Below are 15,695 nucleotides of genomic sequence, written 5' to 3'. Positions count from 1 at the left end.
AGAGAGGGCCAGCGTAGGTTCTCGAGTATTGTTTCCGTGGCTATGTCAGGTTTAAAACCGTATACGATTTTCGCAGCTCGTCGTTGCAGGCGTTCAAGAGTCTTTCTGTTAGTGCTTCCCAGAGGGCAAAAGCACGTATCACAATAGCTTAATATAGCTGGATAGATATAGCTTCCTCATCTGGGAGTCTCACTGCAAGTATCGCATCACTTACAGTGTTTAGAAGCTGCATGCATCGTTTAACCACTTGTCGTCCCTAAAAAAAAAAAACAAAAACAAAAACAAAAAACAAGAAAATTAGGTGGATATGATATGACTTGTTTTGCTGTTGTTGTAAGGTTAATAATTATGCGTAAACAGACACCTTGAGCAAAAAACAACAGCAACAACAAAAAAAAGAGAACTCAATCATATTACACTTTAAAGGAAGCGTGTTTTCAAATCTAACTTTAAACTTTACAACTGTAAAAAGCAAATTGTCGTTATAAAAGGGAAAATAAAAACAACGTGACAGAAACTATTAAAAAAAATTAATTGATAATAGGATACCCTCATAACAACTATTTGTTTAAATTAAATATTGTATAGTCCTGAAGGAAATACCGTGTCTAAATAAAGATTTCACCTTTTACCTTACCTTTACCTTTAAGTTTTTTAAAAAGTTAGTTCTTTTAAGTTCAAAAACAAGAGGAATGTCGGCTAATCACATTTGTGAGCCACTTGCCTGTAAAGGCACGGACGTTCCAGACGCCATAACTGCTCCAATCTTTAACTTGTTGTTCAGACAGAAACCCAGGTTTTTAGCTGAACTCGTAATCAGTGGTATGTCATTTACATTCTTCGCTTTCGCTTTGGACATCAGGAATGAAGTCATCGAGTCGATTGCAGCTAACGAAATGAACTGAGTCATAAAAGAAATAGAGAATATTTTCGTTGTTAGCGCGAAATTCGCAGGATGGAAACTTTGAATGCAAATCAACCTGCCGTATGAAACTATCTGGACAAAAGTTTCTAAAAAAAATACAATCATTGGAATTAAAGCTTCAATCTGTGGACATGCCACAAAAAACGTCAACGCTGAATTTTGGAAGGGTATGACACGATTAATTGTCCCAAGAAATTTGTGCCTCAGGTAAGCATTAGATCTTTTTTTTGTGAAGAGCTACAAAATTCTTCAATCGCTTTAGACATTTAGAGTCCACCAATATATCACATAATTCCTATGTGTATGAAGATTCGTAAACCTGTGTGGTAAGAGAACACAGGCACGAAAAGCCACGTGACTCTTCTGTAGACTCCTGCCGCACAGCTTTATATTGAGTCTTATCAGATTCTAAGCTTGCCAAAGTCAATCAAAATGAACTCACCAGCGTTTTTGTAGACACTGTTTCTCTATCTCGAGTGGCTGAACCAAACACTGAGGAACTTTGCAAAAGGTCTGGGAGGTTTCTCACTTGAAAGGTAGCAATCTTCGCCACAATCAATTCTTTGGCCTGCAAAATTTTAAATCGTATCGTAATTTTTAAGATCCGACTTATTTGATTTTAAAGCTATACATATGACAATGTACAACTGCAATTAAGAGGAGCTTCAATATCAAAGAGCAATGTGCAAATTGTTATGTGCTTTAACATGGATCACTTTTATTTATTTTGTTTTTATAGTTTATGGAAACAATTTGTCCTTGATTTCATTGATTGAGCTCACAGCTTAGACCCTAGAGCATTAAACAACCAACAACCAACGAGAAGTTCATGACTTCAAATTCCATTGCATCAGTCCTTTTTTAGCTTTTGTTTTTGTAACACTAAATTCATACGGTTTACTAAACTGCAACGAGTTCGGTTATCATTTCTTTCAAATTCAACCACTAGTAAGGACTGACCTTAGGCTGAAGCTCTTTCCTCGATTACCTGTTATAATTTACATTCCAATGTAGTCTTACGTGCCCCTGTGTGGGGGGCAATTTCAGGGAGAAACTACAAAATCGACTGCAATTGCCTCACATACATCTTGGATTGTATTGTAATGCAACGAGAAAAGTTCACCGTGAAAAGGACTATTACTTCGTAGTAAAACTAGAAAGGAAAAAGACAGAAGAAAGAAAAACTAGTGCTAGGGAAAGACGACGTCTTTACCTTTATTATTTCGCTTTGCTGTAAAGTAGGCAAACTTGAAATTGCTTTTAACACGGTATTTGCGATTTGCACTGCTTTGTTAAGGTCATCTGCTTTGTTAAGGTCATCTAAATCATCCAGGTGCTTTTTGATGGTCTCGGAATTAATGTCCTTGAATGGCTTAATCTACATGTACAAAAGAACCAAGCAATCTGACATCAACAACAATGACAATGGTGATGACAAACAATGTTGTGCCTTACGTAATGGTGAACATTAACTCATGGAGGATCTTTGTCTACGTCATTGTTAACATTGCGCCATTAGAAATAAGCGCAATGAGAAAAAAAAAAAGAATAAAAGTTACAGGTAACATAACAGACAAAAAGGACTAATGGAAAACTTAATTTATGATCTAGATTTGAAAAGAAGTGGGTCAAAACTTGCTTCAAGCCATGCTAGTTGTGCAGCGGGGTCACGCCTGAAAATTGACATTTAACTAAAGAAAATAATAACCCGTTATTTTGAACGTATTCTTCTTCCATAACATACACATTATTTAGCTACAATTATCAGATGATAAACTTAAGCTCGCTAGGAATGCATGATTAAGGGACTCGAGATAAAACAAAGATCGCCTTTTGAGGTTCAAATGTTCACTTGCACATCATGGCCAAATTGCGACCTTTTGAAAATCATTTTAAATTACCCTCCAACAAAAAAAAAGTTTAACTGTGTGTGAATGGTGCAGCTAAGACCTACCTGGACAGACAAGTTTGCGTATGTAGCAGATGCACCATTGTTATCGATCACAGTAACATTTAACTTCAACGTGAAATCTTGTGACAAGTCTCCAGATGGCAATAGAGACTCAACTGATGTATTCAAACCATGGTATACCACACTGGTGAGCCCATGAAAAAGTTGTAATTGAAACTGATAGGACAAGGGGGTGCTGGAACTAGTCCACCCGCTGCAACTCAGAGTGAAGTAAGTTCTTAATGCTATCCCTGACGAAGGTTCTATGGAACATGTACCTCCCACTGGGGGAGATGACGTTAAAATGTCATAGGCACTGATTCCTGCAAAGCTGTTTTCACTTGTAACAAGTATTGCCAGTCGGTAGTTCATTCCACTGTTGAGTGAGTTCTCCTTAATGACAATCTTGCTTGAATTGAGTGGTGTGCTCGTCATCAAATGCAAATCATTACAATGGTTCCATACAGTAGGATTGGATTTGTCTCTTTGGTAGAGCATCCAATGATATGATGATATGTTGGAGCACTGGTATCCTTGGCAGATCGATTCAATGCTCAGTTTGACGGAGGGTACCACCTTTGGACCGCAATTGATGAGACATCTGAAAACAAACAATCAAGGTATATTTGTGCTTTTAATTACAGAATACTGTCAAGAAATTTAATTTTATATTTGGTGGTTTATCAGTTTCCAAATCCGGAACTTTAATAAGTATAACTTTCCAAAACTGTGTTCAAACCTAGCCATTTGCGCATCAAAAGTGCACATGGTATTTTGGTCACTTTTTCGTTTTCTTCCTGGGTGAAAGGCACTCGTAGTTTCCTGAGAAATCTATCGCACAAATATAATGTAAGAGAACATAACAAAATATTCCTTTGAAACGGTTACCGTGCAGTTTCATTAGTACGCCATATACTCCATAAGAAATAAATATAATATAGAAATGAATATAATAACACTCTCGGATAGGTGCATCCAGCCAACGCCTCAACAACACTGCACTCCATCGCTGTTACAGTTAGCGGTTCAAAATCTGATTGGAAAAAATAACGCTCCATACCTTTGATATATTCTAGGTGGACTTCCTTCCACAAGATGAACAACTTGAATAACGCTTGAGGTGCGATAGTCTTTAGCTATGGTCAATTTGATAATTAACGTATCATTTTCGTTTGTAAAATTAGAGTTGATCGAACTAGTGCGACCGAAGCTTGTCCCTATATTTTTTATGGTTGAACCATTTACATGCGTGAATGAGCCTTGTGTCAGGAACTGAAGACTGGAGTGATTGCTTCTTGGTATTGTACCGTAGCGCCAAGTAAAGTTCATTCCTTCGTTATCACCAGTTTCGGGGTCATAAGATAGTGAACCGTTCATCGTAATGTTTTCGGTGACCCCTCGGATGACTTCCACCCCTCCGTAGATGGCTGCCACGAGATTTTGTGTCCTCTTACAGAATCGTCCGTCTACAATGAAAATATGAACAGTGTCTCTGTATTCTTTAAGTGATTGAGATAGATATTTCTCAATCTGACATGGAAGTTTTTGGATGAAGAAGCCAGGGCTAAATGTAGATGCATGGAAACTGTACATGTAGAAACAGCGTATGTGGGCTGAATGTTGAATAAGCAAAAAAACCAAAATTTTTGAAGTCAATAAAATGATTAAATACTGCTGATTGGCTCATTGGTTTCTCGCAGGAAATTTTTTTTCTAAAAAGGTAATCTGCGTGTCAATTACCAACGCCACTGCGAAAGCTGGACTACAAACTGGCCTGTTCTAACTATTACGCCAGCGCGCCCCCCAACTACAGTTATTATCCCACCTTTATCGTATTTATAATAAGTTTACAACGTGCTCGAAAAACCGTAAAAGCAAAGAGTGACTAAGAATATCAAAACTCGGCAAAGGGAGTGAATATCAGCAAAGAAGGCATGATTGAACCACCAGCTGATGGAAGTCATCGGATTTGTCGGCGGAGCCGTCATGCATAGTGATTGCGACCTCGGCAGTGTTAGAGATGAGAAAAATCTTTTTAGCAAATTCATCTAACTGTTTAGTATGACAACTAAGGGGTTAAAACTCCTGTTCTGTACCGCTGTTAAAACATTGTTTCTTTTGGCATCATCTTCGATGCATGTAAAATTTTTTACATACCTGTATACTTCAGTTTGTTGCAAAAGTCAGAGTCGCAACAGGAACCATCACAGCATTCGTCTTCATTAGAACTCAGTACATCGTGACATATTTGAGGAAGCTTCTCGCAGAATCGTGCACTATGACATCCCATACCGAACCCGTCAAGGCTACTGTTTTTTCTTTGGTAAACCCAAACACAACGGTCTTTGTCGCCTTCACAAACCACTTGGGAGCTGCTATTTTTGGACAGCACTTCATCTCGGCAATCCTGGCCTGAGCCTACACATCTGTAACACTTTAATGGCGGGACTGAGAAAGGAAGGAGTCGAAAGTATAATTAAAATCACGAAAGAGCTTGCTGTATTGTATATTTTATAATTAAATAATTAATAGTCCACACATTAGGTGGACTATTGAATATTTCGATATCAAACCGGGTGAATCGATAAACTGAACGGCAAGCAAATGATTACTAATTTTCAAGGAAAATATTTAAAAAGTTTTTTGGCATTCCTGAACTGAAATATTTAGTCAGTAAGGGTTTTTTAAAACATTTGACAATAAAAATAAACGGTAAAAGTTTGCGACGTTTCGACCGCTCTTCGGTCATTATCAAGCAAGATGTAAGGAGTAAAATTTGCATAGATATATATAGCTACAAAGAGGTAAGAATGTGTGAAAATTATTAATGAAGTAAAAATATGTAAAAAGTATGTAAAAGAATTTACAAAGTAGTGCTTAAAAAAATAAAAAACATGTAAAACTAATTAATGAAGAAAAAAAAAGATTATTTAAAAACTTTCGCACGAATAGAGTCAGATTGTACATTGAGACTTGGTCTCAGTTCGTGAATAAAAAACATTTCAAAAATAAGACAGTCAAACTTGGTTGTACATCGCTCAATCTCGTGGCTGCCACAAGATTGAGCGAGACCTGAAATCACGTGAAGTCAAGCCGCCAATCGTTAACTAACAGTCCCTTGTGTACCATTTTAAATGTGACCTGTGCGATGCAGGTTATGTTGGTTTTACGCGCCGGCACTTGCACCAACGCGTCGATGAGCACAAAAACCCATCGTCATCAATTGGAAAACATTTTCGCGAGGAACATTCTTTGGCCCCTAAAGACCTTACTAATAACTTTTCGATTTTAAAGAAATGTACAACCAAGTTTGACTGTCTTATTTTTGAAATGTTTTTTATTCACGAACTGAGACCAAGTCTCAATGTACAATCTGACTCTATTCGTGCGAAAGTTTTTAAATAATCTTTTTTTTTTCTTTATTAATTAGTTTTACATGTTTTTTATTGTTTTAAGCACTACTTTGTAAATTCTTTTACATACTTTTTACATATTTTTACTTCATTAATAATTTTCACACATTCTTACCTCTTTGTAGCTATATATATCTATGCAAATTTTACTTCTTACATCTTGCTTGATAATGACCGAAGAGCGGTCGAAACGTCGCAAACTTTTACCGTTTATTTTTATTGTCAAATATTTAGTGTTTAAGAGATGTTATGCGATTTTAAATTTTGGCATCTCATTTCGTCCTCCTCCTCTTCCTCCTCCTCCTCAACAAGAACATCCAGAACAACGACAATAGCAACGACGACGACGACGACGAAGAAGATGATGAACGAAAACAAGGAAAACACAGAAGCAATTAGAACAAAAATAACACAAAATTCAAGGAGGCAACTAAGGAATATGCAACCAGGAAAGAAGAACAATGACATACAGTTAAAAATCGAATTTACAAACCTTTTACTTCAATGAGGATGTGATCCGTCACATTGTACTTCAATGTATTCCGCAACAGCGCTTCAAGAACACAGGTGTAGTTTCCTTTGTCACTTTCGTTAAGTTCTTGAAGAACGAGAGGAAAGCTGTCTAGAGTAACCGGATATCTGGTTGATTTAGACAACACCACTCCATCCTTAAACCATGAGATACTCGTCAGTGTGGTTCCTACCTTGTCGCCTCTCTCGCTAATGTTGCAGATTAAGGTGATGTTACCGTTATGTTCTAGAACACCAGCTTTAGAAACAACAACTTTGGGAATTTCTGATCCTGTATGAATTGCATTGCAGTATCAAGAAAAAGAATGAAAACGTTCAGCTGTATTCACCCTTATTGTCAAATACAATAGTTTGGCAACAAGATAATGTATTGTTTGTATTATGAGTTAAGCTTAAAACTTTCTCTCGTGTCTTCATTAAGAACAAAGTACGTATTTTCAAGACAAGTATAGTGAGTGTCTTAAGCAATCACGAACAAGGGTTTCTAGCAGCGTGAAACAAGTCTGTAGATTTTTTAAAAAGTTATTTGTACATCGGAAATGAAAGGTAGGGTGCTTGCCACATCACTATCATTAATTTATTCAACGACGACGGAGAGAGGTAAACTGTAAAATACTTGTCCTGAAGGGGGCTGTGTATAGGCTAGGTAAGACGATTTTGTTGAACTTCTGTTGCTAGAAAACACGAACTTGTAGAAGCCGAGAGGAACTATTTTAAACATAGAACTTACTTTGTATGACGGCAACGGAAAAGCCGAGTCGATCTGTAAATTTTACATCACCCTTTGCAAAAGCCTGGCATTCGTAATTTCCGAGCGCCCCATCATTACTGTCATCGTCAATCGTTAAACGTCGGAAGTGTAAGGTGACAAAAAGCTTATCTACAAGTGAAAGAAATGAAAGGAATGTTCATCTTTCTAATAACAAAAGGGTAATATATGAGAAAGCAGTGCACCAATTGTTAGCATACTATATTCAGGCGAAACCTGTGAAATGGTAACTTTAACAACAGCCTAACGACCTTTTACGCCAACGACCAGAATACTCATGAAATATAATAATGTTGCAATCGATCTTGACAAAATAGAAATAATAATAATAATAATAATAATAATAATAATAATAATAATAATAATAATAATAATAATAAATCCAAAACGCACTCAGCCTCCAGGGCTGGGGCACCATTTACGCCCTCCCCCTTGTTTGACGGTGGAGAAAATTCGAGTATTTTCCGGAGTTAATTTAAGATTAGAAGTTGTTTCCCAAAGTTAGAATTGTTTTTTGATTGGGAGGCACTAATATAATGGGCTTGACGCCATTACAAAGTACACTGTGCGGCGATAAATCGAAAAGAAACCCGGCCAGAGCAAAATTGGTGCAATCACTTGAGCGGAAAAGAGTCAATGTGATCAGGGTTAGTTTTGTGTATGCATGAGGAAGACTTAAACAATTTAAATTCAATTCTTTTTCTGACTGCCTGAGAAAAAGATGTTTTTTATGTACTAAATTAGACCTACAATCTGGCCAAGTTTGAGACTCTTCATTTTGCATCCCTCGAGGGCCGTTCGTAAGTATTAGTAAAGGATACTAATTTTGCTCAATTAAGGTGACTCAGAATGATCGCAGTCACTGTACTTTCACCTACTATGTTTTTGTGTTCGGTTGGTGAAGTACAAACTTTTACTAGCTTTAAGTTCATGTTCCCGATTGGAATCGTTTCTCCTCAAAAACTTGATTTTTTTGGGAATCGTTTCTCCTGACGAACCAGAAGCTACACACGTCACTTGTGCTGCTGAGAACTCTATTGCAGAAATGTTCTCAGGAAATGGCTCAACAATCCTAACGTTATCAGCTGCGAAAGAAAAAGAAAAGGAAAAAATTAGACGATGTCATGATATTTAAAGACATAGAGACTTTTAAAATGGTTGGCGTTCTGGGCTCTGGGTCGAAGGGTCTGGGATCGAACCCTGACCGGGAAGATTGTGTTGTGTTCATGGGTAAGACATTAGCTCTCACAGAGCCCTTCTAAACTCAAGTAAATCAATGTGAACCATCAAAAATCTGGGAGTGACTTGTGATGAAGTGGCTTACAATTTGGTAGAGTGAGGTAAAGTCTGCATACGAGCCAAGTGATCCATCCGGCCGGCGTTTATCTCCGGTTTCCGTAGCATGAAGCGGTTAGGAGTATTTCTACTCCTCCCTGGATGGGATGCTAGTCCATCGCAGGGCTACCTCAGCATTTAATACGCCGGTACCCATTTATACACCTGCGTGGAGAGAAGCACTGTGAGAGTTAAGTGTCTTGCCCAAGAACACCGTACAATGTCCCCGGCCAGGGCTCGAACCCGGACTGCTCGCTCCGGAGACGAGTGTACTAACCACGAGAGAGGGAGGGAATAGCATCAATACTCGTGGACATGAAACAGATATCAGATTTATGTGCCAGCTATGTTAGGCCACTGGCCTTCTCAAGGCCTATTCAGACCCATTATAAATTGACACTTTTTAGAGATTCAATCAAGGAACATGATAAATGTCACCTCTGTGGAGAAAGACAAACGTTAACCCATCTTTTTGTTACCTGTTCTGAGGCTCGGCTTTTTTGGTCTCTCTTTGCTAATTGGTGGAGCTCCAAAAACGGAGATAGGATCATTCGATAAAAATGAAATAATATATGGCGTGACAGATAACTTCGCTCGTCACTTTGGCTTAAACCTCTGCCGGCATGATTATAGCCAAATATTATTTATATACTGCCTCAAGAAGAGAAGAGTTTTATTTCGATACTTTCTTAGCGATTTTGACAAACAAAATTAAAATTGAGAAACATAAATCTATGTCACAAATTAATATGTGAGAAAGCCTCCTATTGTAGCTAACCCCCTACATGAAAGTAATGTAAGATATTAACAAACTGTAAATAATGTTAGTATTATAAGTTTTGTTAGTATCGTTAAATTGTAAGTTACGTTAACATTGTAAGTAGTAGGTAATTTTTGTATGTAATGTAATGTAAATTATTGCAATAAAAAAAAAACAAAACAAAAAAAAAATAAATTGACACTTTAAGCTGGAAACTAAAGATTGAAATCATATACATCATAATCGAAACATTTCTTTGTTTCTAAGATTATCTTTTCCATACCTTCACGGACGCACGATAACTTCAAAGCAAACACCAACAGAAACACTTTCATCTACAAATTAGTGATAAAGAATTATGTCAGCAGAATTTTGCGACAACAAGTATGGCGTACTGAGTATGAATACCAGTATCTTTTTATGGAGTTATAGTCGATCATGAAGTGTGACCTCATTGAACCTCGTTCTCGGCCCTTGGTGCATTATGCTCGAAAACAGCAAGAGCCGTGTATTTTGACTCCTCTTCCTTGATGTCGAATGGAAATATCATATCTCCAGCATGGTGTAAGGAGCGGGGAGGTGAGTGATTAGACCCCTCTCTTGAGTTTTCGAGTTGAGTTTTTTAAAGGCACATATAAAAAATGTATATGGGACGTATCCCTGAACTTGCCTTGCAAGATGACATTTTTGGTTAAATTTAACTTTAAAAGTTTCGGAAACTTTGCTTGTGGAGGGAAAATGTATACAGTTGTCTTCTCTTGACATGTTTCTAAATATGCCTCGCATGGAAGAACACGAAATGGCCGTACTTATATCTTCAAAAGTGCAGTGTCTGGTTCTTTTTTCAATATTGCACATCGTACCCAACAATCCGTATCATTTATCGTTTAGTTTGCAGGTTGGTTAATGACACTAAGACATCTATGTGAACCTTCTTATGACCATATTAGAAGGCATATAAATAACGACTAGCTCTGAATATAATTATGTACACGGTAAAGTGAAGTCAAGATGACTGGATATTGACAAAATATAACGAACGAGGCCAAACTCCAGTTATCGATCAGGCTAAGGTAGAATAAAACCTGGCTCGTTATGTATCTAAGCAATAGCAAAAAATACTGAAACAGTTTGCTTAAAGAGTCGCCTTGCCAAGAAGCAAAACAACGCTTTTTTAGAGAGTTGAGCGCGAGAAAGTTAAGACATTAGGATTAGAAAACGTTGAAATAAGAGTTAGAATAAAGGGAAGATACCTACCGGGATCATCTCTTGGTTGGCTCCGAAATATGGCTCTCAGGAAATCCACGGTATGAATGAGGGATTTTCTTACATGTACGTGCAAAGAGTCTTTATAAACCAAAATTAAAATGTAGTACAGTGCATGGACTTTGCTGTTCAGCCTGCGGGTGGCATAATTGAGCTTAAAAGGATTCCAGGGTGACTCATCTTATGTGACGCAGATCATATGACTACATAAATTTAGTTATACGTGAATAGGGTAGTCTTAATGTTTTTACAGATTTATGTCTCTTTTTGCGGTTACGAAGAGTTCTTCAATGTAATATGAACTACTGTTGTGTGATCAGAATTTCGGGAGAGAGCAAGTTAAAACGACTCTTTTGTTTAATAGGAAGCTCGTGGCAAAGGTTTATAATTACTTAACTGCATGTCATGGCAGTTTGACGGATCATACATTTAATTTTGATCACGTCTTTAAAGTTCTTCAAAAGGCAGCTTGTCAAAAAAAAAAAAAAAAAAAAATAATAATAATAATTTTACTCATTTTAATTTCGAGAGCCCCTATATTAATTCTTCATCGCATTTTGTGTTTCTATATCCCGGACGCTTGCTTTTTGGGCTCGTGCATAAAGCTTATAATCAAGCAATTTTATCAGAAGACATCGGCGACAATTTAATAATTGCAGAGATCGGAGAAGAAAGTTTCTCAGATAAAGAATGACGTATCGTGAGAGAGAAACCGTACGATTATCCTTGTTTTATTACTTTTTCTTTGTATTTCACTACCTTAAAGGTAAAGTCTGCATGCGAGCCAAGTGGTCCATCAGGCCGGAGCTTATCCCGGTTTCTCTAGCATGAAGCGACTAAGAGTATTTCTACTCCCCCCTGGATGGGATGCTAGTCCATCGCAGGGTTACCCCTAGCATTAAGTTCGCCGGTACCCATTTATACACCTGGGTGGAGAGAGGCACTGTGAGAGTAAAGTGTCTTGCCCAAGAACACAACACAATGTCCCCGGCCAGGGCTCGAACCCGGACCGCTCGATCCGGAGACGAGCGCACTAACCATGAGGCCACCGCGCCTCCCTTTTCACTACCTTAAAACACTATTTAATATTTGAGTTTTGAAAGTATTATTATAATTCGGTGCATTTTTCTACTCCTAGATACAACACTGTTACTTATGGGAAGCACTCTCTGCGTTATGTAGGAGCCAAATTATGGGGCAAACTGTCTATGGCTGACAGATCAGCCAAGACACTGCAGGCTTTTACAAACTATATTCGCAAAAAGGATATAACTCGCTTAATGGACACCGGCTGTACGGGCTGCATCCTATGCTGCGCATAATGCCCTTCAAGTCATTTATTTTTTATTGTATTAATATTAGTATTAGTATAGTTTTTTAGCAGTGTCCCCTAATTAGTATGGTGTATTATTTCCAGGCTATAAGGTTTTTGACACTTTAATAAAGTTCTCACTCACCCACACACTCACTCACTCACTCACTCACTCACTCACTCACTCACTCACTCACTCACTCATACTCATTGAAAATTCGTGTAGTAGCCAAAATGTTTTAAATGCATCTAATACAATTGTAAGCAATCAAAATATGAATATTAAAGAGAAAAACGTATAAGTATAAGATGATTTATTCATGTCGAAGAAAAGTGGAAATAAAAAAAGGGTATGATGAAAAGTAAAAGAAAAAGATTCTTTCGTTGTCATTTATAGCAGGTTATTCTTATGCTATTCCCATTTGGACAGGAAACGGGAAGAAATGAAGAAAAAAAAACAACAACAACAACAACTGTTAATTCTGGTGTATACTTCCCAATTAATTATGTTGAAGGTAACAACAAAATCAGCTTAGAACATTTACATTTAAGAGAAAATTTTTACAATGTATTCTACAAATTAATGGGAAAAATCTGTAATTTCACCGTCATAGCTTTCATGTTAACCTAACCTTAAGAAAGCAATGCCAGAAGTCTCCTCACTGATGAATAGAAATTGCACGAATAAATTAAATGCAACAAAGCTAAATAAAAAAATAAAGGAAAACGATGTCAAATATAGGCTCACATGGGATGGAAAAAAAGAAAAGAAAAAATGTTTCATTTATGTGTCAACAGCACAAAAAGCTGAGACTTGTTTTCATGTTCACGGCTATAAAAAGCCGTGGTGCCGAAAAGTAAATTGCTTTTTTTCTTATAAACAAATATAGTTAAAACACCATGAACACTTTTAATTTAAGGATTTAGAATAAAGCGAAGATACATACCTTTATGATCTCTTGGTTGGCTCCCTAGCATGGCCCGCTTGAAAGAGTCTGATATGATATAGGTGCAGTGAATCTTTATAAACCGAAATAAAATATAACCGTGCAGGTTTTTTCTGTTGTTGTAGTTCGGCTTGCAGGTGACATAATTGAGCTTAAAAACATTTACGCGACTCACCGTAAGTGACGCAGTTCACACTGCTAGATAAACTCAGTCCTAATTAAAGATGCTTTTCCTAAATTAGAAGTGCATACAGATTTGTGCCCAGGTTTTGCAGTTACGATAGGTACTCCAATGTTATATAAGCTTTATTTTGTTTAAAACCGTTGTAATAAGAATTTTTAGAGGAAGTCGACTCTTTTATTAACTAACAAACGTGTCAGAGATACTAATCATATAAGTGCACGTCATGTCACTTTGAGATGAATTGCAACTGAATTTTATCACGTCTTCAAAGTTTCTCAGGGGCAATCGGGAAAGATAATTTCTGTGATCCCGGGTACAGCTTCCTTTTTGGCTCATAACTTTTCGGGCAATTTTATGAAGCTTTTGCGACACGTTTTAATGTTCGAAGAAAGCTGAGCGTTTCTCGTTCTGCAATTTGGGTTCCATTACGACTTATCCTGAAAAAGATTCGACCATTAATTTCAGCTTGTTTAAAATATTTTCTTTGTGTTTCACTACCTCAACCCTCATACATAGCAAGGGTAGGCATTCTTCCCGCCTCAAAAAAGTATTTTTCAGAAATTTGAAAAGGGGATTTCTTCCTTGATACTGTAAATTTCAGCAGCTTTTTATTTATGCCTCGTCAAGACTTTGACCTGTCAATTATCTCTTCACGTCATTTGAAATTGATATAGCAACCGCATTTTAACACGTTAGTCATTTCAAATTTCGCATTGTTTGAGAGAATTCTTCGGGTTTTTTTCTGTTTTCTTGCAGAGGTTGTACCTTTTTATATTCTAGTATCATTTTTTTAACAATTTCCAATCAATTTATGCTATTTTCTGACTTCCTGTGACAATATTGAATCCAAGATGACCAATACAATATGGCTGACTTATTGACATAAAATTACGTTATCTTATAGCGCAAGTCGAGGGCTATCTATTGAATACAAAATAATTCGCATAAAACAGAGGAAGATGTCTCATGTCGTATGCCCATTTGGACAGGGGAGAGAAAGGGGTGAAGAAAAAGCCAACAACCAAGTGAAAATTGTTGAAAGATGGGTTCAGGGTTATTTTAATCAACAGCTGTTTTACAATGTTTACGTTATTGTCCTTAGTTTGTTTAAAGACTGATTGAATAGAATGATTGAATTTAAAGAATGATGGAATCGTCATGCAAAGCCAGATGCAGTTTTATGACAAGGTATTTTAGAAAATATGTTTTAAAGACTGGACATCCCTAACTAGTGTCTCAGAATTTACCAGCGCGGCACAAGGAGGTCTTAATCTCAATCTTAGTGTTTGTAGAATATTTTGATTAGTTTTAGCACTCTTTAGCCTTAAATAATTTATTCATTTTTGAACTATTGTTTTTTTTTTGTATTTTTTCCGCACATTTGAGTTTTAACATCTCTTTTTGTACGTTTTATTTCCGGAAGGCCTCTGTGTATAAAACAGGTTCACTGGTATTACGTGACTGCCGAGTCCGCTGAAAATATTATTTATTATTAGTATTATTATAATTGAAATGCCATTACCGTATTACTATTGGCCCCCGTTGGGAGAAAATAACTATAATCTTCATGTTGGGCGCCGTGGCTACGTACACTGTAACTCCTTGCGCTCCGGTACACTCTACCCAACTAACCGCCTATATATAACGTTGCATTCACATCTGAAGCTCCGGTTTAGTTTACAGTATAATTAGAAGGAAACTGTATGTAATTAAATATATTATATTTCTTTCTTAAAAAGTTTTAGTACTAAAGACAAGCAAAGTATCGCTGCTAGAGACAAATCAGGCTTATCATATCATTAGTAACACAACACGGTCGTTAGAGTAAAACTGACAGAAGAATAGGCCATTTCCGAGTTGCCCTCAGCCTCTGTGTCAAAACCAGTCTTCGTTGGATACCATTCATATGAAAATGTTTTAAACCTATACGGTCATTTCCATGGAAACAAACTCAATTTCATATGAAGGGTTTTGAACTAGGACTCATTAAAGAAAAAAAAAACAAAAAAACAAAAAAACAACAACAACAACAAAAAAACAACAACAGAGGCACAAGGTAACTCGGAAATGGCCTATTCCTGTTTTTCTTTTCCTTTTTTTGCGTTTTGCTATTTATACTTTGAAACCACAGATTGGCTTAACCAAAACAATGATTCAGTTTTCGTGAAATTAGTTCCCGCGAAAATAAATTAAAATAAATTTTGCTTGTCATATTGACAGTTGATTAAATGTTTTCTTTTCGTAATTATATCATGAAAGCAAATCAGTTCAAAATTACTACTGTAGTTTTATTGTTCGTACC

The 15,695-nt window shown here is 36.8% G+C and overlaps 1 protein-coding gene and 1 long non-coding RNA gene across 3 annotated transcripts; both read right to left on the bottom strand.

The window, feature by feature from the left end:
- Positions 1-148: 148 nt before the first annotated feature.
- On the bottom strand, positions 149-8,373 carry LOC145493720 (sperm receptor for egg jelly-like). The gene is made up of 10 exons (XM_081473180.1): positions 8,340-8,373; positions 7,551-7,700; positions 6,783-7,091; positions 5,034-5,324; positions 3,937-4,342; positions 2,880-3,477; positions 2,139-2,303; positions 1,368-1,493; positions 725-901; positions 149-256 (listed from the first exon to the last, which is right to left on the bottom strand). The coding sequence occupies exons 1-10, from the start codon at positions 8,371-8,373 to the stop codon at positions 149-151; spliced, it is 2,364 nt and encodes a 787-aa protein (XP_081329306.1).
- LOC145491999 (uncharacterized) lies at positions 7,642-13,932 on the bottom strand. 2 transcript variants are annotated; one of them, XR_014049908.1, is made up of 4 exons: positions 13,385-13,932; positions 13,210-13,257; positions 9,968-10,019; positions 7,642-8,674 (listed from the first exon to the last, which is right to left on the bottom strand). It is a non-coding gene; the product is annotated as an uncharacterized LOC145491999 (long non-coding RNA). The 2 variants fall into 2 exon arrangements; XR_014049907.1 differs by having other exon boundaries at positions 13,210-13,932.
- Between the last annotated feature and the right edge of the window lie 1,763 nt (positions 13,933-15,695).

This window comes from Orbicella franksi, chromosome 7 (genome assembly GCF_964199315.1).
Source record: "Orbicella franksi chromosome 7, jaOrbFran1.1, whole genome shotgun sequence".
NCBI lineage: Eukaryota > Metazoa > Cnidaria > Anthozoa > Scleractinia > Merulinidae > Orbicella > Orbicella franksi.
Note: the sequence above shows the minus strand (reverse complement) of the source record. Positions and strands in the feature narration are given on the sequence as shown.